This window comes from Peromyscus maniculatus, chromosome 5 (genome assembly GCF_049852395.1).
Source record: "Peromyscus maniculatus bairdii isolate BWxNUB_F1_BW_parent chromosome 5, HU_Pman_BW_mat_3.1, whole genome shotgun sequence".
Lineage (NCBI taxonomy): Eukaryota > Metazoa > Chordata > Mammalia > Rodentia > Cricetidae > Peromyscus > Peromyscus maniculatus.
This window is the reverse complement of record NC_134856.1, coordinates 114,758,810-114,780,380: the sequence shown is the minus strand read 5'-3', so window position 1 is coordinate 114,780,380 and position 21,571 is coordinate 114,758,810. Positions and strand designations below refer to the sequence as shown.

The 21,571-nt window shown below is 42.4% G+C and overlaps 2 protein-coding genes across 10 annotated transcripts in view; one reads left to right on the top strand and one right to left on the bottom strand.

Annotated features, from left to right (window-relative positions):
* Positions 1 to 11,757, bottom strand: part of Ripk1 (receptor interacting serine/threonine kinase 1) — a 33,445-nt gene extending 21,688 nt beyond the window's left edge. The window contains exons 1-4 of one of the 4 annotated variants that reach the window (XM_042278325.2): positions 11,620 to 11,757; positions 5,489 to 5,696; positions 4,645 to 4,801; positions 990 to 1,127 (exon numbers count right to left, since the gene is read on the bottom strand). In XM_042278325.2, the coding sequence (XP_042134259.2) occupies positions 990 to 1,127; positions 4,645 to 4,801; positions 5,489 to 5,652 (459 nt within the window). In that variant the 5' untranslated portion in view covers positions 5,653 to 5,696; positions 11,620 to 11,757. Of the gene's footprint in view, positions 1 to 989; positions 1,128 to 4,644; positions 4,802 to 5,488; positions 5,697 to 10,925; positions 11,153 to 11,325; positions 11,460 to 11,619 lie in introns of those variants that run through there. The other 3 variants (XM_076573144.1, XM_076573146.1, XM_076573145.1) reach the window with 3 other exon arrangements.
* LOC102908962 (serpin B6) overlaps positions 11,532 to 21,571 on the top strand; it is a 97,245-nt gene continuing 87,205 nt past the window's right edge. For 3 of the 6 annotated variants that reach the window (XM_076573153.1, XM_076573150.1, XM_076573149.1), the window contains exon 1: positions 11,532 to 11,663. The gene's annotated coding sequence lies outside the window, so the exon portion shown is untranslated. Of the gene's footprint in view, positions 11,664 to 11,702; positions 11,842 to 21,571 lie in introns of those variants that run through there. The other 3 variants (XM_076573154.1, XM_076573151.1, XM_076573155.1) reach the window with 2 other exon arrangements.

Here is a 21,571-nt window from a genome sequence, read left to right as displayed (position 1 = left end):
TTTGGGGAGGAGCTAGAGCATGTGCTTACCTGCTATTCACAGGTTTTAACCCAGAACATAAGGGGTAAGTTGTTAATTGAAAGAAGGAACAGTCTTAAAAGACACTGGGACTAATGGCCGACTAAGACACGAACAGTGTCTGCTGTGGATCTTACAAGCAGGTCCTGGTTTTTCCCCAGTGCTACATGTTTTCAGGTTCTTCTTGTTTCTTGTTGGGGTGGCTCTGGGATGACACCCAGGACTCTGAACCTGAGCTATCTATTCCCATTTCAGGTCTCCAGCTCGCATTCTCGCTGCCAAGGTTAATTAATTACATGTGCTGCTGTTTCCCTTAGCTAAATGTAGCCCTTGAAAGATGGGTGTCCTTTTCTTACTGTTTAACAAAAAGAGCTTTCAAAAGGAAATTGATTTTTTAAATGAAAATAGAAATAAACAAGAAAATAAACAAGATGTCAAAGCAGAGGTCTTTGCTTTGAGGTGCCAGACTGAGCCCCAAACTTCAGATGTGTTAGACTATCTGAACCACACCCCTAGCTATATAAAGTGGAGAATTGAGGCCAAAATGGCTATTGACTCCTGCTATAACTCTTCAGCCATTTCTAAGAATATGCTCCACACACTTCCATACTCCCTTTATCTCCAGGATGGAGAAGTCTCAGTCATTAGAGTTCCTGGGGAAAATGATGAGCAGAGAGTCCCTTCCAGAATGAAGACAGCAACCCTTGATTGCTTCCATGTTTCAGTCTAACCAGAGGGAAACAAAACCCAGGAACCAGGGATGAGACTCTTTTACCACTGCATCCTTAGTTATCTCCCGAGCCAATCAAGCCACACCTGCCCTTTCATATCATGGCAGCCTTGCAGCAGCACCAGCCTGCTCAACGCTGAGCTAGGTCCTCCTTGATCATGATCACCTACGGGAATGGATTTCCAGTGGAAAATTCAAACCATAATTACTCAACCTTCTCCAAGTCTAGGTTGTGGATTACCTTGATGTGAAAGTCACGGTCAACAAGGATATTTTCAGGCTTCAGGTCCTTGTGTATCACACGTTTGTCATGTAAGTAGCACATTCCTTCAATGGTCTCCACAATTATTCTTCCTTTTACAGAAAGCGGGACACTGATCTGAAACAACACATTAAGTCTATGAAATGGAGAAATAATCTAATAGGTAAGAGCAACCACTCCATCCAAGATGGTGGGATGTGAGCCAAGGTTTGTGTAAGCAGGTTTCTCCCATCAGGGGGTCTGCAGCGCTGCTGTCCCTGGAAACAAGCCTCTTTTAAGAAAGATTCCATTCCAGGGCCTACAGGGTACTAATGCTATATTTTATTCAGTGCAAAAAAAAAAAATTCTATGCCAATCTGGATGCAAATAAAAATACTGGGGTGCCTTGTCCAGCCTTAATAGAGGGAGGTGCCTAGTCTTACTGTAACTTGCTAAGCCAAATTTGGTTGATATCCTTGGGAGGCCTGCCCTCTTGTGGAGAGAAAGGGAAGAAAAGTGGATGGGGGAAGGGGACTTGGTAGAAAGGTTGGAATGTATTAAAAAATAAGATAAAATAAAAGACAAGGAAAAAGAAGCCATGAATTAGAGAGAAAGCAATTGAGGGGAGTGGGGGGAGTACATGAGAGGTACTGAAGGGAGGAAAGGGAAAGAGGAAAATGATGTAATTACATTTTAATTTTTTTTTTTTGGTTTTTCGAGACAGGGTTTCTCTTTGTAGCTTTGCGCCTTTCCTGGAACTCACTTTGGAGACCAGGCTGGCCTCGAACTCACAGAGATCCGCCTGCCTCTGCCTCCCAAGTGTTAGGATTAAAGGCGTGCGCCACCACCGCCTGGCAACATTTTAATTTTTAAAAATTAATAATTTATAAAAGAATATCCTGAGACCGCTTGATTTTTATCCACTCTATGATCCTTTATGTCTAGTACCTTTTGTAATAAAAAACCTCATGTTTAAAAGAATATGAAATCAAGTTCCTTGCAAACAATGACATCTACTATTATTACTATTATTTCTATTTCTACCACTACTACAAAGATGGCCTCTAAAATGATGTCTAGATTATCTGAATGAACAGCAAAATCCACAAACATCTCCATGGCATATTCATGTGATATGACATTGTTATTTACATTAAATATAATAATGTCAGGGAAACAGGAATGTGAAATGACACTAAGAGAAAATAAGTATAAGGAAATATGTTCACACTGCTGACAGCTACATAAGCATCTCTGCTACATGCATGATTCTAAAACTATGCTGGGGTCCATCAGTTTTTTTTTTTGTTTTTGTTTTTGTTTTTGTGACCTGGCAGCAGACACCTTAGACCTTTGTAGAAACTCAGGTCACTCTTAAAATTATACTCTATTTATATCAACTTTAATGTTATTATTTAAAAAATGCATGTTTCTATTTTAGTGGTAAATTTCAGTTTTTCTCAATACAAGAACCAGCTTACAAAAGAATGATTCCTAAAAGTCAATGTGTGTTTGTTACTGGTTCACAGGAAAAGGTCAAGGTGATGGAACTTAGATTTTCAAGTCATACCAAATCACAGTCTTCACACCATCTGTGGTGGTTTAAATAGGTAGGGACCCTATAGACTCATGTGCTTGAATGGATGGCCCATTGGGACTCACACTATTAGGAGGTGTAGCCTTATTGGAGTAGGTGTAGCCTATTGGAGGAAGTGTGTCACTGTGGAGGCAGGCTTTGAGGTCTCATAGGCTCAAGCTACGCCCAGTGTGGCACAGTTTCCTTCTGCTGTCTGCAGAAGCAAGATGTAGAGCTCTCAGCTCCTTCTCCAGCACCATGTCTGCCTGCATGCTGCCATGCTTCTCGCCATGACAATAATGGATGGACTAAACCTCTGAAACTGTAAGCCAGCCCTAATTAAATGTTTTCCTTTACAACAGTGGCTGTGGTCGTGGTGTTTCTTCACAGCAACAGAAACTCAAGCTAGGACACCATCTTTATCCACACCATGCTGTAACTTAACCACGGCATCAAGAGCTTGGCCACCACAATATAAAAGACAGCAGAAGGCTGGGTGTGGTGGAACACACCTATAGTCTGATATTAAGGAGGCTGAGGCAAAAGGATCACTTCAGCCTGAACGTTTGAGAGCAGCATTGCTATCGACCTTGTTTACAAAAATTAATTAACTAAAAATAGCAGCAGAGATCTAGTCCTCTCTTCATTGGCATACTTTCAGGAAAGCCTTGTTAGCAAGTATGATTGTCCCCCAACCCAACCTCTTCTTGCTTCTCTAGGTCCTAGACTTTTCCTGGGGCCTATCCTGTGAAGATTCTCATTGGCTGAGCCCACAGAATGTCTTCCATCATAGATGATGTATCACTGGATCAAAATGCCTACTTCTGTCACATGGCTGATCTTACCTGGGTTGGAGGAAGAGAACCATCTGGTCAAACTACAATGCCATGCGTATCATCTTTTACCCTTCCCACGGGTGTTCATATTTCTGAGAGATCTGATTTGGCAGTTGTAAGGTGTAGGGAGATGGAAAGAGGGGAAATATTTGCTACAAAGGCAGCCAAATGCTTCAGCCCCTTACATGCAATCTGCGTGCTGGCCAAAGCTGGTGACTGGCAGTTCCACAAACTGGCATCCTCTAACTCCTTCACACATGGCATTCTCTGTGCCTGGAACGCTTCCTCTCTAGTTGTCTGCTTCAACTTGTCCTTTCCCACTTAGCTCAGGTTGGGGTGGGCTCCTTGCCTATGTTCCGCAGCAGGTGACTATGTGCCTATCAAACACCATCACATCATCTGCTCACTTGCCTTGTCCACCTCTTGCACTTGCCTGTGTTGTTTCAGCTATAGGCTCCTGGAGAACTAGCACAAGAACAAGACTTAGCTCCTAATAGGTACAGAAACTTTAAGACCTTATCTAGTTTTCATGAATTCCATTTTTTCCTGTTCTTAAATTTTACAGTGCTGTGGTTTATATTCTAGATTTAACATAGTAACTTCTTAAATGGTCTAAAAGTACAGTCACTAACATTCCACCTTTTCTTACAGTCAACAACAGTGTACACGCTTTTCTTAATCACTATCTATCGTTTATAACATACAAATTTTCATCAATCAACCCAAATTCGTTATCACTTACACTGACTACATGTAAGAAGAAGACGATTCTTTGGCAGAGGACAGGATTAGAGAAAGGCTAGGAAGTACAGTAGAGAGCGACCTTGCAGTGGAGACAGAGAGAATCACCAGGGGGCTTGAGGGGTGGGGGGGAAGACAACCTCCAAGGAGGGGAGAGGCACAGATATAAGAGGGACTAACTTTACAAAGTCCCAACTAAACTAGATGTGGTGGCACACACCTTTAATCCTAGCATGTGGGAGGCAGAGGCAGGTGGATCTCTGTGAGTTCAAGGCCAGCCTGGTCTATATATTGAGTTCCACAACAGCAAGAGTACGTAACAGAGAGACCCTGTCTCAAAACAACAATCACAAAAACCCCAACAAACAAACAAATAAAACAAAAAAGAAAGAAAAAGAGAGTCCAAATCACGGAACAAAATTCCCAACCAGAAAGCAACAAAGGAACCCCCACGAGCAGCCAGATCTGACTGTCAGCACAGACTGCTGTGAGTGCCACTGACCTCGGCCTTCAGCACATGCATCAGGTTGCCCTTCTCCATGAACTCCATCACCAGCGAGTAATTCCCTTCTTCTAAGATGATGCCCAGCAGCTTCACAACTCGACTGTGTCTTAGTCTGTGCATCATCTTCCCTTCCTCCAAGAGAGCCTCATTGTAACTGTGGGCAGGAAAGGCAATATGCTGAGCAGGGCGGGGCAAAACCTTCTACCCAGGTTCCTAAGAAGCCCCACTGTCCTGCCGTGTGTCAGACTGCAGACGACTGTCACAGTCGGGTCTGTTCTGTCTCCTCCAGGCAGTCAGGTCCGAGAAAGCAGAGGCCTTTTCTCACCTATGTGTCCCCTCCAGCCCTGTCTTAGGAACTGGTAGTTGGGTGCTCACAACACTCAAATCAATAAATTAATAAAAAGTGCAGCACAGACCCGGCCTGAAGAATACAACAAAAAAGGCACAATTCTCAAAGCTGGTCTGAGGAGGGGAGAAGCCCTCCACTGACTGCCTTTTACAAGGTTGCTGGGACTTTTCAGGATGGTACTGTCCTTTGCTTTGTATTTCAGGTTCGGTGTTGTCACCCATGGCCCTGTTTTCTGCCTCCCTTGTTACCCAGGTTTCTGCTTTAGTGATGTCTTCCCCATACATTTCTCAAGCACTAATATCTTTCCATTCACCCCAACGTCCTCACCCAAAACAACAGTAAGAGTTATGGTCACCCCTCACATGGCCAGTGTGTCAAGTCTCCCAGCAGATGAGCCTCATTTAAAACTCCATGTGCTTAGCTGAATAGGTGGCGACACCTACTTTCTGTAGGCGGCTAGGTAGGGCCTACCCATGTCTGTTCCCGACTCACTCAGCACGGTTGGGCCCTGTGTACACCTTTTTCAGGATGACAAATCCATGACTTCTGTGGAAACACAAGGACACCTTCCCAAAACCTCCACTGTCGAGATCTTTTCTCTCCAGCAGGTCACTGGATGCCATCTTGATGTTGTCCAAGGACATGTCTGGTTGCATTTTGAATGCTCAACACAGCACTGGTTCTCGCTTAGTGCTGTGTCCTATAAATAAAACAGAGAGGTCGTCTTAGGGCATGATTTTAAAAGACCACTATTTAAAAAACAAAAACAAGACACACACACACACACACACACACAAAAAAAAATACCGCATGTTGCCAGACATGGTGGCACATGCCTGGAATCCCATTACCTAGGAGGCTGAGTCAGGAGGATTGAAGGTCTGAGGCTAGCTTGTACTCCATAGTGAGTTTAAGACCAGCTTGAACAATATAGTGAGTCCTGTCTCAGAAAACAAGAAGCCCACAAAGGTACCACATACGTGGTGTGCCTTTGTTTTTGTTGAGGATAAGTATAATCTGTAATATGAGCTACTCAGCTAAGAGTTACAGATGACTGTGACTTTTATTCCAGTGGACCTTTCATTTCTGGCAACATGGAACACTAGATAAATTTTAAAACATTCTGCCACAAAGAGCTATGCATGTCAGATAACATAATTCGAGCATCCACTGAAATTCAGAGTTTAGTATATAGTAGAAAAGGCCAATTTCCAGGAACAAAAAGCAGACTCAACACTGGACAAGGAGTAATGCCTCACATGGTGGCAACTGTACCAGCGTGGCCCTAGGTGAGGAGAGGGGTGGTATTCAATGTAAGAGGGCTGGAATGAGGTCTTCCTGTCACTGGACCTCCTCGGCATACTACTTCTCAGTGGAAAGATGGACTAGAAAAAATAAAAAGCATAAATACATGTGTCTAGGACCAGGAATGAGGTGTTTAAAAAGATTCTCTGTGAATTCATAACCTTGAGCCACCTCCAAATCAGTTTGGGCTTTGATTTCAGATGATCCTGGCCATTCTCTTTAGGGCAGGGTTCTCCAAACTAAGAATGTTTATGTACAAAGAGGTCATCGTCTGATTATAAGGTTAAAGCCAAAAAAAAAACCTTCAAGGCAGGCTAGACAGAATCTGTCCTCTCCCATGATTACTTACATAAACTCCCTTTCCAAAGTATAAATAACAAAAATTCCCTATTAGCTAGACCCTGCGTATATAACAGGTGGCAGTACTAAGCACTGGGTGAGAACCTCAGGTAACTAGTCTATTAAGTAATATTAAGAAATAAATATGTCCCAAGTAAGTATGAGCAAAATTAGGGACTGGAAGACTATTAAAGAGAATAACACACTCTGAATAGGAAGATGTGAAAAAGAATGAGGACTTTAAGAGACATGCTCATCTCTGCTGAGTGGCATTCCGTGTTTCTCAGAATGAGGACTTAAAGGAGAGTGCTTTGGAGGGGAGGCATGGGGCCACAGTGCCAGGATGAGTGTGGCAGCTTCACTGGGTTCAACATCTTCCTGACCACCCACTCATACAACTGTAATGACCAGTCTCGTTACAATGGCTATTCAACACAAGCAAACTTTATTCCCACTTTGAATGCTGGGAAAAGAAGACAGAAAACTCCAAATTAGGAAGGTAAAATAGAAAGACAGTAAGTAGTTTATGGGTTACAGTACATTCTTAATGAGTACTTAAAAGGTGAAATAGTGACCAAAGAGAAAATCCAGGAGGCCTAAGAATTGTACGAAGAGCATATCCAAGGTGACAACTTTAATAAGAAGGAATGGAACTATGATGGTCATCTCCCATGGAAGTAAAGGCTCTTCCCAAGGGCTCCATCATTCCTGAGGAAACTTTCTGTTCAGAGTGGAAAACACTCTGAAGATCTAAGACAGTCAATGGCATTAAAAGTACAGAGGAGTCCTCTTAACACTGTGTTAACAGTTTTTGATATTTTAGGTGAGAAGTCTTTATCTTAAAGTTATTCAAGGAACAGATAATATCTTACAAGCATGGGCTGCCTGTGATCTTGTCTAGTGGCCTGTGGCAGAACGCTTGGGTAAGCGAATCTCCTACACTGTACAGAGGCTCCCTAGAGGACACCAGGATTACAGTGCAACTGATATCAGATGGACATGACAAATGATCTTCTCCATGTCTCAGGCATTGCCAAGCAAGAAGACTGGCAGCGGGGCAGAGGCAAGGAGAGGAGGCTGCCCAGAGGAAGGCAGGAAGGCAGGAAGGCAGAGGAGGAGCGAGGAGGCGCTGGAGGCTTGCTAGCAGAAGCCATTCATGTGCCTTGTGACTTTAAGGAACTTACTTAGTCTCAATTTCCTCATCTGTGAAAGGAAATGACAGCTCATCTTGGAAGTGGCAAGGAATGTATGAGAAAATAACACATGAAAATACATTTGCCCGCTTAATGGCTATGGCCACAATTAGCCCTGCTGTTTATGTTTATCAATGCCGTGGCTCTGAGAACCCCACTGTGTCACTGGGCCTGGGTACACAGGTACATTTCTAAGTGTACAAAAAGCACTTCCAACATGATGTCTTTAATGAGAAGCGATGGAACTACAATGGCCATCTCCCATCGAAGTAAAGGCTGGTTCGAAGAGCTCTGCTATCCCCAAGAAAACGTTCTCTTCTGAGTGAAAAGCAGCCCTAGAGTGCTACTGGCTTACATGTTGAATTAAGACTGATACACTGAATTGAGACTACCCAGCAAGTCTCTACTAATAATCTATGAAAATAAAATTGGGATAGTGTGAAGACAGAAGGGATAGATGTTAACATGTGTTCCAGGCCCGATTCCTTATTTCCTATAGATGCTCTAGGGCATGTGGACCTGCCTAGTCTCCCCAGCTCACGATGTGCGCCCCTCCCCAGCCACAGTATTTTAAATCCTAGTCAGGAAGCCTAGAGGTTGCTGGTCTGCCAGGTGTCCAGGCACTTTCATTTCCTGGAGGACCCATCTTAAGACTTCCTGTTTTGAGATATTTACAGAGTTGGACTTCTCTCCTCAAACAGTTATTTTAAAATTGTTTCTAATGAAGTTTACAGAGGCAAAAAACCAAAACCAAAAAACCTGTTTGGCCACTATCCCCAGTGCCTACCAGAACCAAACGTGGTAAACAATTGTTAAGTACCTAAAAAAACTTTTTTTTTTTTTTTTTAATTTTTTTTATTTTTTATTTTTTATTTTTTTGGTTTTTCGAGACAGGGTTTCTCCGTGTAGCTTTGCGCCTTTCCTGGAACTCACTTGGTAGCCCAGGCTGGCCTCGAACTCACAAAGATCCGCCTGCCTCTGCCTCCCGAGTGCTGGGATTAAAGGCGTGCGCCACCACCGCCCGGCTCTAAAAAAACTTTTAAAGAACTATTTAGTTGTTAAAGAATAAAGGATATAGTTAAACAGATTTTAAAGTATTTATAAAATAGATTATATGGCAATTTAATAGAGAAAAAGGCATAGGGAAAGACACCAAAATATCCACCACCAAAATATTCACCAGCATTTTATTTACACTGTAGGGAAGTGTTTACTTTCTTCTCTATACTTTTAAGTCAGGGTCTTGCTGTGTGCCTGGGCTGGCTTGAGATTTGTGATCCTCTTGCCTCAGCTTCTGGAGTGCTGGGATTACAGCTGTAGCTCACCATGCCTGGCTCACCTTTATGTATATATATTTTTAATTACATTTTCTATAATATCAAAGATTTCAAAAACACTGAATGTAAGGTAGAAAGCCAGATAATCAAAACAGGCATGTTGACCTGTTATTGCAAGTCATAGCTAATTTCAGCTAATAGCATGTCCTTTTGAATGGGGTTTGCTAATGCTTTGGGAATAAATGATTATCAATGCACAACCACAGAGAAGTGAAAATTTCCCACTGAAACGAATCAGAAATTCCAGAATTTCAAAATCAACCCTGGCAAAATAGGTCTACGTTATATAATATTGTTTGAGTTCAAGCTTACTTAGTGAGTTCCAGGCCAGTCAGGACTACACAGTGAGATCCTGTCTCAGTAAATGTGTGTGTGTGTGTGTGTGTGTGTGTGTGTGTGTGTGTGTGTGTGTGTGTGTACAAACACATGCCCCCTGTAACGGCTGGACTCCCTTTAAACCCAATTAATTTTCTCTTAATTTTTCAATGACAATCATGTACAATAAGAGCAGGGGACAGAGATGAGAGAATGTCACTTGCTTATTGTGGCCCACTTCTTCCCTAACAGAATTCTGACTTTACTCAGGTATGTGACATGATCAGAAGCCATCTCCAAGGTTCTTTAATTAAAACAGCCTGTGCTTTGTCTCCAAACAGGGCAATGAACAAGGAATCAAATCACCAACCAAAGACAAAGTTGGAATAAAATTTAACGAAGTATGATCAAATACATTAGCACATTGTGACCTGTGAATTAACCTTATCGGGACTATTTTCAATTTACAAATAAAGAAACTAAAAGTTGAGGTTAATCGCTTCACCTGCAATGAACAGACTCAAACCTTACCCCTTTTCTCAGACTTCCATTCTCAGTTCTCTAATACATGCTACTTTTCTAGAAAGGCAAATAATAATTTATCTTTTGAAAACTCCAGACGCTGATGAAGCCCCAGATGCAAAATCCAAATGCCTTTAATACAGGCACCAAGGAGGCAGAGGCAGGTGGATTTCTGGGAATTCAAAGCCAGCCTGGTCTTCTACATAATTAGCTTCAGGACAGTAAGAGCTACATAAAGAGACTCTGTCTCAGCCAGACACCTTTAATCCCAGCACTCAGGAGGCAGAGGCAGGCAGATCTCTGAGTCTGAGGCCAGCCTGGTCTACAGAGTGAGTACCAGGACAGCCAGGGATACACAGAGAAACCCAGTCTTGAAAAACAAACAAAACAAAACAAACAAACAAACAAACAAACAAGATCAGTAATATCCAACCAAAGTGTGGGAAGCTGTACTTCTGATTCAATTCCCAGATTCTATTGGTGATATTAACATGTCATAGATTAATAAATAGCAGTACCCTGCCCAGTTTGTAAGTTGTTACCTTAGGCATATTTCTTAATACAATTCTGAAGGCTTAACATTATATATGAGGCTCAAAACAGAAAAGAAAGAGAAAAATGAAAATTAAAGCTGGTAATTGTTACTGTTGTTTTTTCACTAATACAAACAAATTTCATTTTAAACAGGGCTAGTTCTCATTTTTTTTGTATACAGGAGAGCCTTAGTAGTGTTTTCCCAGTGGCTATACAAAATCACATGACTAAGTCATTACATCTCAAAGTTCACGCTGCCATTGAGTTTTCATGTGTTAAGCAAGAATTAATAACGTTCTAAAGATTAATGGAGTTGTGTGGAATTTATTGATTAAAACAGCCTCACTCTTTGCCACAAATAAATGAGCAAGGAAATCAAATGACCTGCAAGAGACAATGAATGAGTCACCTTGGACCAAACCATCCATCCTCAGGAGGTTCTCTCTATTCAACGCTTAGGTGAAGAGGATGTGGCTTATCTTCTTCATAACCCAGAGAGGGTCTGCGGCAATCCATAAAAGCAAATGCTACTGAGGACCAGAGAAGCCTTGGATGTTTGCCACTGTTCTCTCGCTGAGGTCGTGGATCACTCCTCAACTGCCAGATCACCTCTGAGATAACGATGAAAGCTACTGATTGCTCTGCAACCTCCTGCTGCCCCAAATACACCAGAAATAACCCTGTGAAGGGTTGGTAGGGCCAGGAATATTTATGTAATCTTGTTAGCGCACTTAGAGGTCAATAACCCATCACCCCCACCAAAAGAATAGCAAGAGAGAAACACCTGTCCTACAGTCACACCATAACCGTGGCCACGGCGCTGATGTCCACTTTCCGTCGCGACTTGAGCTAAAACCAGCTGAGAAAGGCTCCCACCTCCCGCTAGAAGACTGACAGCAAGTGCCGCGCTTTTTCGACTTCCGGGTTTGCCGGCGGCCCCGCCCACTACCGGGTTTCCGGAAGCCAGGCCCGCCCTCTGGCCCACGCGCTGGAATCGCGCGGCCCCCGCCCCTTCCGGGAAGCAAGCCGCTGAGGAAAGTTAGCGGCGGACCCGGCCGCAGCCTCGGCGCTGACTTACCTCGGGGTTACTTGCCTTTCCCTCAGCCGAGTCCCCCGGCCCAGGTGAGGAAGGACGGGCGGTGGGTCTCAGGAGCTGCGCCTCGCCGTGGCTGCCCGGCCAGGACGGCTCCTGGGCCCTGACGAGGACGCGACCGAGCTCGGCGCTCCAGCGGCGCCAGGCTCGCCGCCGCGGAACACCGCGCTCCTGCGAGCGCCCGCGAGGCCGTTCGACGCCCGGGAGGTGAGCGGCACCGACACCCGCGTTCCCGAGACCGCCCCGGGGGCCGCTCGTCCTCCTCTACCGGGCTCCGCCGGGTGGGGCGGCTGCCTCCGCCTCTGTCTCCGCCTCTGCTCACGCCCCGGGGCGGTGAGCGCGCTCGGGTGCCAGCCTCCCAGCTGGGCCGTGTGAGCTCCGCCTGGCTGGCACGCCGCGTTCGCACGTCGATCCCGGAGGCCTGCCCGCGGAAAGAATCGCAGTTGTGCCTTGCTTTCCAGCTAGTTCCGAGAGAGCTCTTAAATAGAGGTGATCCTAGCTGCTCGGTCAGGGCGGAGTCAGCTTGGCCCGCCGGAAAATCCCGAGATGGAGAGCTGGCGAATAAATTATCGTTCATCCGCCGCGGCGGGCTGTACCCTCTAGAATGGTAATTGTGAAATTACCCTCTAGAATGGTAATTGTGAAATTACCCTCTAGAATGGTAATTGTGAAATCTCAAGCCAAAAAAAAAAAAAAAGTGTTACTAACTGGTGTCATTAAGAAGTTGCACGATAATACACGATCACTTATTGTCAAAAGATAGTCGAGACGGAGAGCAGACACACAACCACCACCTTAAGAAAATTCACAGCCCTTTTAACAGATACCTCACCATGCAGATAAGCATTAAAAAGATGCTTAATGTCATAGAACATTATGGAAACTCAACTTTGACGTAAAGTACTCAAAATGGCCAAATCCCCAACATTCACAAATGTAAGGAATGTAAAATGTTACTTTTATGGTTCCTGTATGACTTAGCAGTTTCACACACTGTTATGTACCCAAGTGAACATAAATCTAACGTACAAACACATGTACCAAAGTTGGTTTTTTTTTTTTTGTTGTTGTTGTTTATTGGGGGTTGTGTGTGTGCAAAACTGCACATATGTGAAGGCCAGAAGTCCACCTCCAGTATCTCCCTCTCACTGTGCACTCCCCCCCCCCCCCCTTTTTAACAGACAAGGCCTCACTTTACCTTTCGCTTGTGGAGTAGGCTAAGTTGGCTGGCTAGTCAGCCTCAAGAACCTGCCAGTCTTTGCATCTCTGGCATTGGCATCACCATGGCCAGATTTTTTACACTGGTTCTGGGAATTGAATTCAGGTCCATTTTGTTTGCATGCTTGTTGAAGGAACTCTGAGCTGTTTTCCCCAGGTCCCTGTACCCAAGTTGTGTTTCAGGGTGTTCTTTAAGATTTTTTGTTGTTGTTGTTTTTGAATGTGTATACATGAGTGCAGATTCCCCAGGAGGCCACAGAAAGGCATCAGGTTTCCTGGAGCTGGAGTTACAGGTGAGCTGTCTAATGTGGGCCTGGGAAATAAACGGGTCCTCTATAAGAGCAGTATGTGCTTTTAACAGCTAACTCATATCTCCAGTTCCTCTATCTGAATTAATTTTTAAGGGTTTATTTTATATGTATGAGTGTTGATTGCATGCTTGTGAACCGCTTTTATGCCTGGTGCCCATAGAGGTCAGAGGAGGGCATCGGATTTCCTGGAACTGGAGTTATGGATGGCTCTGAGCTACTATGTGACTGCTGAGACTGAAACCCAAGTCCTCTGCAAGAACAGCCACTGACCCATCTCTCCCAGCCCTGTATCTGAATTTTTGCAGCAGCTTTGCATAATTTCCAAAACTTAAAGTAAATGAGTTACTTTTCAATAGCTATAGTAAATAGAATACTACTTGGCACTAGAATGAATTTTAGAATTAAAGAATTCAGTGTGATTTTTTTGTATATTTCTAAGTAAGATAATTCAATCTTAAAAAAACAACACAATATGATTTCAAATATGACATCCTCAATGAGGGAAAAATATGGAGATTCTACAAGGTCAGTGGTTGCCAAGAGTTTTTGGGGAAGAGGGATATATAAGTAAAGCAAAGGGAATTTTTTTCTTTTTACAGACTGAAACTATTTCATCTGACTACATGGATACCTGTCATGGCATGCACTGACTGGTTGGGTACTCCAGAGAGGCAGAAACAAAAAGATAGATAGAAAGATAAGAGTAGATTTTTTTTTTTTTCTTAAGGGGAACCAGACTGTAAAATTATAGAGACTGAAAAGGCTTGTGTGGGTCTATAAGCTGAAGACCTCATGTTGTTGGTAATGGTTCTTTCTTAAACTCAGAATTAGGGAAGCTGATGATGTGCCTTTGTGGTATATTGTTAGATTTTATTACTGTTAGCATCTTACTATAACTAACTTAACAAATTATAAGTTAACTTGAGAGAGGAGGGGAGGGAGGAAGAGAGAGAGAGAGAGAGAGAGAGAGAGAGAGAGAGAGAGAGAGAGAGAGAGAGAGAATAATTGTTCTGTACCACCTGAGGTATCAAGCATTAACTAGACTACTTGAAATGCATACCACATGAATAAGGTATATTGATAATCCCTATCTTCTCCTTTTTTTGCTTTGTCTTTCTAGGAATTTATCAAAGTTGCTGATCTCTTAAATAAAAGTTAGGATTTTGTTTTCTATTTTCAGGTTCATTGACTTCTCCTATCTTTATTATTTCCTTCTGTTTGTGGTGGCCCTGTCCTTTTCTTTATTTGTTAGTGTTGAATTATAGTTTATTGTTTTAAGACTTCCTTTTCTAATAAAAACATTTTAATGATGTAACTTTTTAGTCTTCCTTTACCTACATCTTATGTTATTTTCCTAGTATGTAGTGATTTTTTTTTCTTTTGAGATAGGGTCTTACTATGGAGATGTGGGTGGCCTTGAACTCAGGGATTCACCTGCCTCTGCCTTCTGGGTTCTAGGATTAAAGGTATGCACCACCAACCATCCAGGCTTCCATTATCTTTTTATTGGTTTCTAGTTTAGTTTTGTATTAAAGGAGAACATATTTTGTGTAATTACAATTCTAGATGGCTACAATCCAGGATGAATGTTCCCCATGTCCCTGGAAACCATGTACATTCTGTTTTGCTGGGAAGAGTATTCCATAAGTGTCAATTGGATCCAGTTGGCTCATGATATTACTGTTTTTCTGCTTATTACTGATGAGGAATCTGTAGTCAATCTGAATTGCTGCTCCCTTCTGAACTACATGGGATGGAAGATATTTCAAGAGTTGGTCTTTAATTTTTAGGCTTTTAAAAAAAGATTTATTTTATGTGTATGAGTGTTTTGCCTGCATATATGTAAGTACACCACATGTATGCACTTATCACAGAGTCCAGAAGAGGGTATTGGGTCCCCTGAACTGTAGTTACAGATAGTTGTGAGCTGCCATGTGGGTGCAGGGAACCAAATCCTGGTCCTCTTCTGGAGCATCAAGTTCTCTTCACTCCTGGCCCATGTTTCCAGCCTTGTCTTTAGATTTTACTAGCTTTTTCATGATAGATTTTTGGAGTGTAGATTGTCAGTTGTATTATGGTCATTGTGTTTTTCAGTTTTCAAACTTGCGCTTCTTTTTTATAGCCTCCATTCCTTTACTGGGGCTTTCTACTTCTCCATTGTTTGTTAGCCTATTTGTGACTCACCGTTGAAAAGTTGGTTTTTTTTTTTTTCTTTTTTCTTTTTTTTTGCTTTGAGACAATTGGGACCTAACAACATAATTTCATTGTCTCACAGTTCTAGATGCTGGAAGTCTGAAATCAAGATGTCACAGGGTTGGTTCCTTTTAGAGTTTCTGATTATCCCAGTTTATGGTGACTTTGGGCAGTCCTTGATGTTGTTTGCCTTTCAGCTATATCATTTAATTTCTTTTGATTCTTCCTCAATTGACCTTTTCTTCTGGATCTCCCATTTCTCAAATCCTCTTCTATATCCTTGTAGAATGACATAAGTCATTGAATTTAGGGTCACCATAAGTACGGGATAGTCTCTCAAGATCCTTAATTACTCCTGTAAAGATTCTCTTTCCAATGTAGTCAGTTTTTCAGTTATTGGAGGTTAGAACATATGGATATCTTTTTGATAGGACACAGTTCAATCCACTACTAAGTATGCACTACTTAGAATTTGCCAATTTTAAGTGTTTAGTTTTGACAAATAGACGTAGTAGCATATCTGCCACTGTAATCATGATTCAGAAAACCTCCCAACAGCCTTAGGAAGTTCTCCACAATTTTATGGTCTCTCTTTTTCACCCCAGTCCCTGGTTACCAAAGATCTTTCTATAATGCCCAATAAGTGAAATATAAATACATATACCATGTTCCATCCTTTGTGTTTGGCTTCTTTAACTTAGCAGAGTGCTCCTAAGAGTCACCCACATTAAGTGCATTAGTGGAATTAATAGGTTTGAAAATGTTTGAATGAACTTAAACATAACTTTCAGAAATACTAAAGTAATTACCCTGCTCTTCAGCTCACAGTTGTAAACATTTTGCTATAGTTGTGTTGTCTTTATCTTACGCTTCATCTTCACATATTTTGCTAAGCCATTGCCTAAATCACATCTTGCAAGGACAAGGATCTTCTATTGTAGCACATTTATAACTGCTGCAATAAATGTACTGTAAAGTTTTTGTTTTAAAGTCTGTCATATGAGTATTCTCTTCTGTACAAATATCAGAAAAAAAGACCCAAAACTACTATTCAGAGATAAGTAATGACTACTTAATATCTGGGTTAGCATCTTTGACTTTTTTCTTCCCATGCAAGTTGATACTGATTGGTACTTTGAATGCCAAATGATTTTGGATTGCATTATGTATATCTTGGCTGTTATGTAAGGCTGGGTGCTAATTAGCACCTATGAAGAATGCTGTTAGTTTTGTTTTATCCAGATACCAACATGATGAGTGTCAGACCACAAGTTATGCATATATGCAGTTTGCATATATTATGCATATATGCAGTTTGAACTTTGTTCCATGTGCATATTAAGTGGCCCAAATACTACTCTTTTTTTTTTTTAAGTTTAGTTTTCACTTCTTTGGCATGCTGATTAAGGTCAGATCCACACATGTGAAGCTCTGAAATGATCCTAGTTATCTATATAAACTTTATAGCGCTGCCTTCTTCTGCTTATTTTTCTTCCTCCTGCTCGTCTACCCAGTATTTTCTGCTTCTAGGAGACTTCTGTTTCCAGTCTTCATGCAGAAAGCTGGGGGTTTTGCTGCCTACTGCCACTTGCTTCCACAAATTCACCCTGTATGGAGCCAGGATATAGGAAGGAAGAAGAAAGCAGGAAGATTTGGCTCAAGCTCATGTCAAATTGAAAAGTTTTAATGTCTTCAAGGTTTCAGTTTTTGTGGGCTCTATTTGTTGTTCTTGTATAATATTAGAGGGACCAGCCTTAATATTATACATCCCAGGGGCTCAGGAGAGAGAACTACTAACGGCGAGGACTATTATCAGGAAATATAATCTCAGCACACCGAGTTCTATAGTCCACTTGCTTTAATTCCTCTGGCATAACATCCTTTATACACAGCTTCAGTTCTGTTCTCATGTCTAGCTCCTTTCTTGTCTGATTTCTCTCTATATTTATCTACTGTCCCCTCTAGCTTCTATCTTAATTCCTTCATCTAGTTCTGTCCCTTCTAGGTTCTCATCTATCTAGTTCTTTCCCCCATCAGCTTCTCTCCCATCTCCTTCTCTCTCATCTGGCTCTTCCTCATCTTGTTCTTCCCCATCTGGCTCTTCCTCATCTTCCATCTCGTTCCTCTAGTCCTCTCTTTTAGCTCTTCAATCTAGTTCTTCCCCATCTCAGCTTGTTCCTCTCAAGTTCTTACCCATCTCGTTCTTCCATTCTCTTCTCTCTTCTCCCTCTGTCCTCTGCTTTACAGTTATATATCTCCCCAAAATCACAATCCTCCCCTCCACCCAGGACACTCAGCCTGAACTTCCTCAGGCAGTGATTGTCCACTATCAGGATCAAATGGAGGGTTGATAAGAATTACAAAGAAGGGCACTAGTTGTTAATTACCATTTGTGACCCAAAGGGGAAGTGACTAATGAATCAACTAAAGGCTAAATATGGGTAATATCTAAGAAGAGGGGTCTTACGTGCACAACTATAACCTTAAATGTGTTTGGTAAAAGATGTTAAAAATCTATAAGTTGCTAGGTCAATGGGAGAAAATAAAACTGTCTTCTTTTTTCCTGTGGCTCCTATCTGTCCAAGCTGTCTGCCGTTTTTCTGCAGGGTGGGGGAAAGTGTGCTCAGTCTCTAGGCAACCTGTGTACAGCTAGATGCCTCTGGTGATAGCTAAAGGGAGATCTGGAACTGGAGGTAAGGTTTGGGAAAGGAGGAAGTTAAGCTTAATTAGCACATCCACCAGGCCTTTTCAAACAGGTGGCCTGGATGCTTAAGTCTGTTCTTAGAAAGTACAGAGGTATCTCTGATAAGGTACTTTCCTCCATCCGGTGATGGACCTGGCTGGATGCTATCAATAATGATAATTACAGGGAAGCTTGAACTGGGAGTTCTGGCTGAGCATAGCTGTTAGCACAGAAGGTTATCTAAATATTCCTAGAAGTGGTTAGGTAAGTAATTAGAGATCTATAAAGTTAGTAAGGCTGTAAGAAAGGAGGGGTCTGAGCTAAATTGTGTAAAGCTATTACTTAATGTCTACCTGACTTGGGCGGTGTCTCCTTGTGGAATTTACCTTAAGTCAGGAGACTCGCCTGTGGGCTGTTATCACTGTTAATCCTCGGAAATTGGGTGACCACCTGGGTGATGTCTCCTTTAGTCCTTGAAAGTGGCTAGGGGAGATATCTGATTCCAGAGAAGGCCTTTCCTGAGGCTGTTCTCAAAATGCCTGGAATGTGTATGTCCAGAGAGTGATCAGTCCACACTGTTAGCTCTTCTTAGGGAAAAGTCAATTGGGAAAACTATGAAGGCACACATGATTTTCATAACAGAATACAGCTGATATATAACAAGCCAAGTAACACCAAAAACTCCTTGGGATTTGGCTTCCTCTGGAGGAATTCCCTGATCCCTCCAGGTAGTGACTTTGCCATAACCAGCTGAGTTCTTATGGTATATTTCTGCGGCCCGCAGCAGTTGTGACTGGGATTTCTGTAAAACCAAACAAAGCTTCATATTCAGATGCTTTTACTGGTGTCTTAGGGTGTCTATACCATGACCACAGCAACTCTTATAAGGAAACATTTAATTGGGGCTGGCTTACAGATCAGAGGTATAGTCCATTATCATCAATAGTAGGAAGCATAGGTGCTGGCAGGCAGACATGGTGCTGGAGAGGTAGCTCAGAGTTTTACATCCAAATCGGCAGCTAGCAGGAAAAGTACGTGACACTGGGACTGGCTTGAGCTTCTGAAACCTCATAGCCCACCAAATGGCATACTTCCTTCAACAAGGCCACACCTCCTAATAGTGCTACTCTCTATGGGCCAGTGGGGGCCATTTTCATTCAAAGCACAACAACTGGTGATTGAAAGAAAATCCAAGGAACAAATTATTTGATTCTTAATCCAGCTAATCTAGAGTTAATTACAGAAAGAAAGACTAGACTCCAGTTTACTCTTTGAGACTGCTCTTCATATGAAAATTAGACAAGGATGGAAAGTGAAACTACAGGCTAACTCAGCAACAATATAAATATAACAACATCAATATAAAACTTTCTTTCTCATCAAAATGAACATTTATTTTTTTCTTTTTATTCTCTCATACAATACATCCCAAATACAGCCTCCCCTCTTCTCTCCTCCTTCCACTTTTTTCAGTCCTCCTCCCCCTATTTCTCCTCTCCCCCAGATCCACTACTCCTCCATTTCCCTTCAGGAAAAAAAAAAAAAAGACCTCCCAGGGATATTGACCAAACATGGCATAACAAGATGGAGTAAGACTGGGCACAAACTCTCATATCTAGGCTGGATGAGGCAACCCATTAGGAGGAAAAGGGTACCAGGAGTTGGAAAAAGAGTCAGGGACACCCCGACTCCCATTGTTAGGAGTCCCATAAAACCCCTTGATCTAAACAACCATAACATGTATGCAGAGGACTTAGTGCAGACCCAAGCAGGCTATGTGATTGCAACTCCAGTCTCTGTGAGTCCCTATCGCCATGCTTAGTTGATTCTGTGGGCTGAGTTCTGGTGTCCTTGACCCCTTTGGCTCCTACAGTCCTCCCTCTCCCTCTTCCTTGGGGTCCTTGAGCACCTAATGTTTGGGTATAGGTCTGTGCATCTGCTCCCATCAGCTGCTGGAGGAAGCCTCTCTGATGATGATTGAGCTAGGCACCAATCTATGAGTATAGCAGAGTATCATTAGGAATAATTTAATTGATTTTGTTTTTTTTTGGGGGGGGGAGGTCAGTCATGTTTAGTTCTATCCTAGGTCTCTGGGCCACACAGCTTTATGTTCCTGGCCCTCCAGGTGGTGTCAGGCATAGGCTCTCTCTCTCATGGTGTGGGCCTCAAGTTAGACAACTTATTGGTTGACCACTTCTACAAGCTCTGAGCCACCATTGTCCCATCACGTCTTAATAGGCAAGACAGGTTGTGGGTCAAAGGTTTTATGGCTGGGTTGGTGTCCCAGTTCCACCACTGGATGTCTTGCTTTGTTACAGATGGACAGTTCAGGCTCTGTATCCTCCATTACTAGGAGTCCTTGGTAGGGTCACCCTCATAGGTTCCAGAAAGTTTCCACTGCACTAGATTGTCCCTCCAGTGCCCCCTCATTCCAGTCATGTCTCCCCATACTCTCTCCCACTCTCCCTTCATCTCTCCCCCAACTGATCCCTCCTATTCCCATCCCTGCCTGCCCCAGTCCATCACAAAATATATTTCCCATTCCCAGGGAGGATCCATGTGTTACTCCTAGAGCCATCCTTGTTACTTAGCCTCTCTGGGTCTAGATTGTAGCATGACTATCATTTGCTTAACAGCTAATGTCCACTAATAAGTAAGTACATACCATGTTTGTCTTTCTGGATCTGGGTTGCCTTAGAATGATTTTTTTCTAGTTCTATCCATTTTCCTGCAAATTTCATCTCATCTTTTTAACAGCTGAGTAATACCCCATTGTATAAATGTACCACATTTTCTTTATCCAGTTTTTGATTGAGGCATGTAGTTTCTGATTATTATAAATAAAGCTGCTATGAACATAGTTGAGCTAGTGTCCTTGTAGTAGGACAGAGTGCCTTTTGGGTACATACCCAAGAGTGGTATAGCTAGATCTTGAGGTAGATCAATTCCCAATTTTTTGAAGAACCATCATATTGATTTCCATAGTGGCTGTACAAGTTTGCCCTCCCACCAGCAATGGAGGAGTGTTCCCCTTGTTCCACATCTTTGCCGGCATGAGCTGTCACTGGTGTTATTGATCATAACCATTCTGACAGGTGTAAGATGGCATCTCGAAGTAGTTTTGATTTTTTTCCCCCTGATGCCTAAAGATGTAGATTATTTCTTTAAGTGTTTCTCAGCCATTTGAGATTCCTCTGTTGAGAATTTTTAGATCTGTATCCCATTTTTTAGTTGGATTATTTGGTTTGTTGATGTCTAGTTCCTGAGTTCTTAGTATTTTTTGGATATTGCCCCTATATCAGATGTAGTTGGTAAAAATTGTTTCCCATTCTGTAAGCTATCCTTTTGTTCTATTGATGATGTCTTTTGCCTTACAGAAGCTATTCAGTTTCATGAGGTTCCATTTATTAATTGTCGATTATACTAAGTGTGCTATCAGTGTTCTGTTTAGGAAGTTCTCTCCTGTGCCAGTAGGTTCAAGGCTATTGCCTACTTTCTCTTCTGTCAGGTTCAGTGTATCTGGTTTTATGTT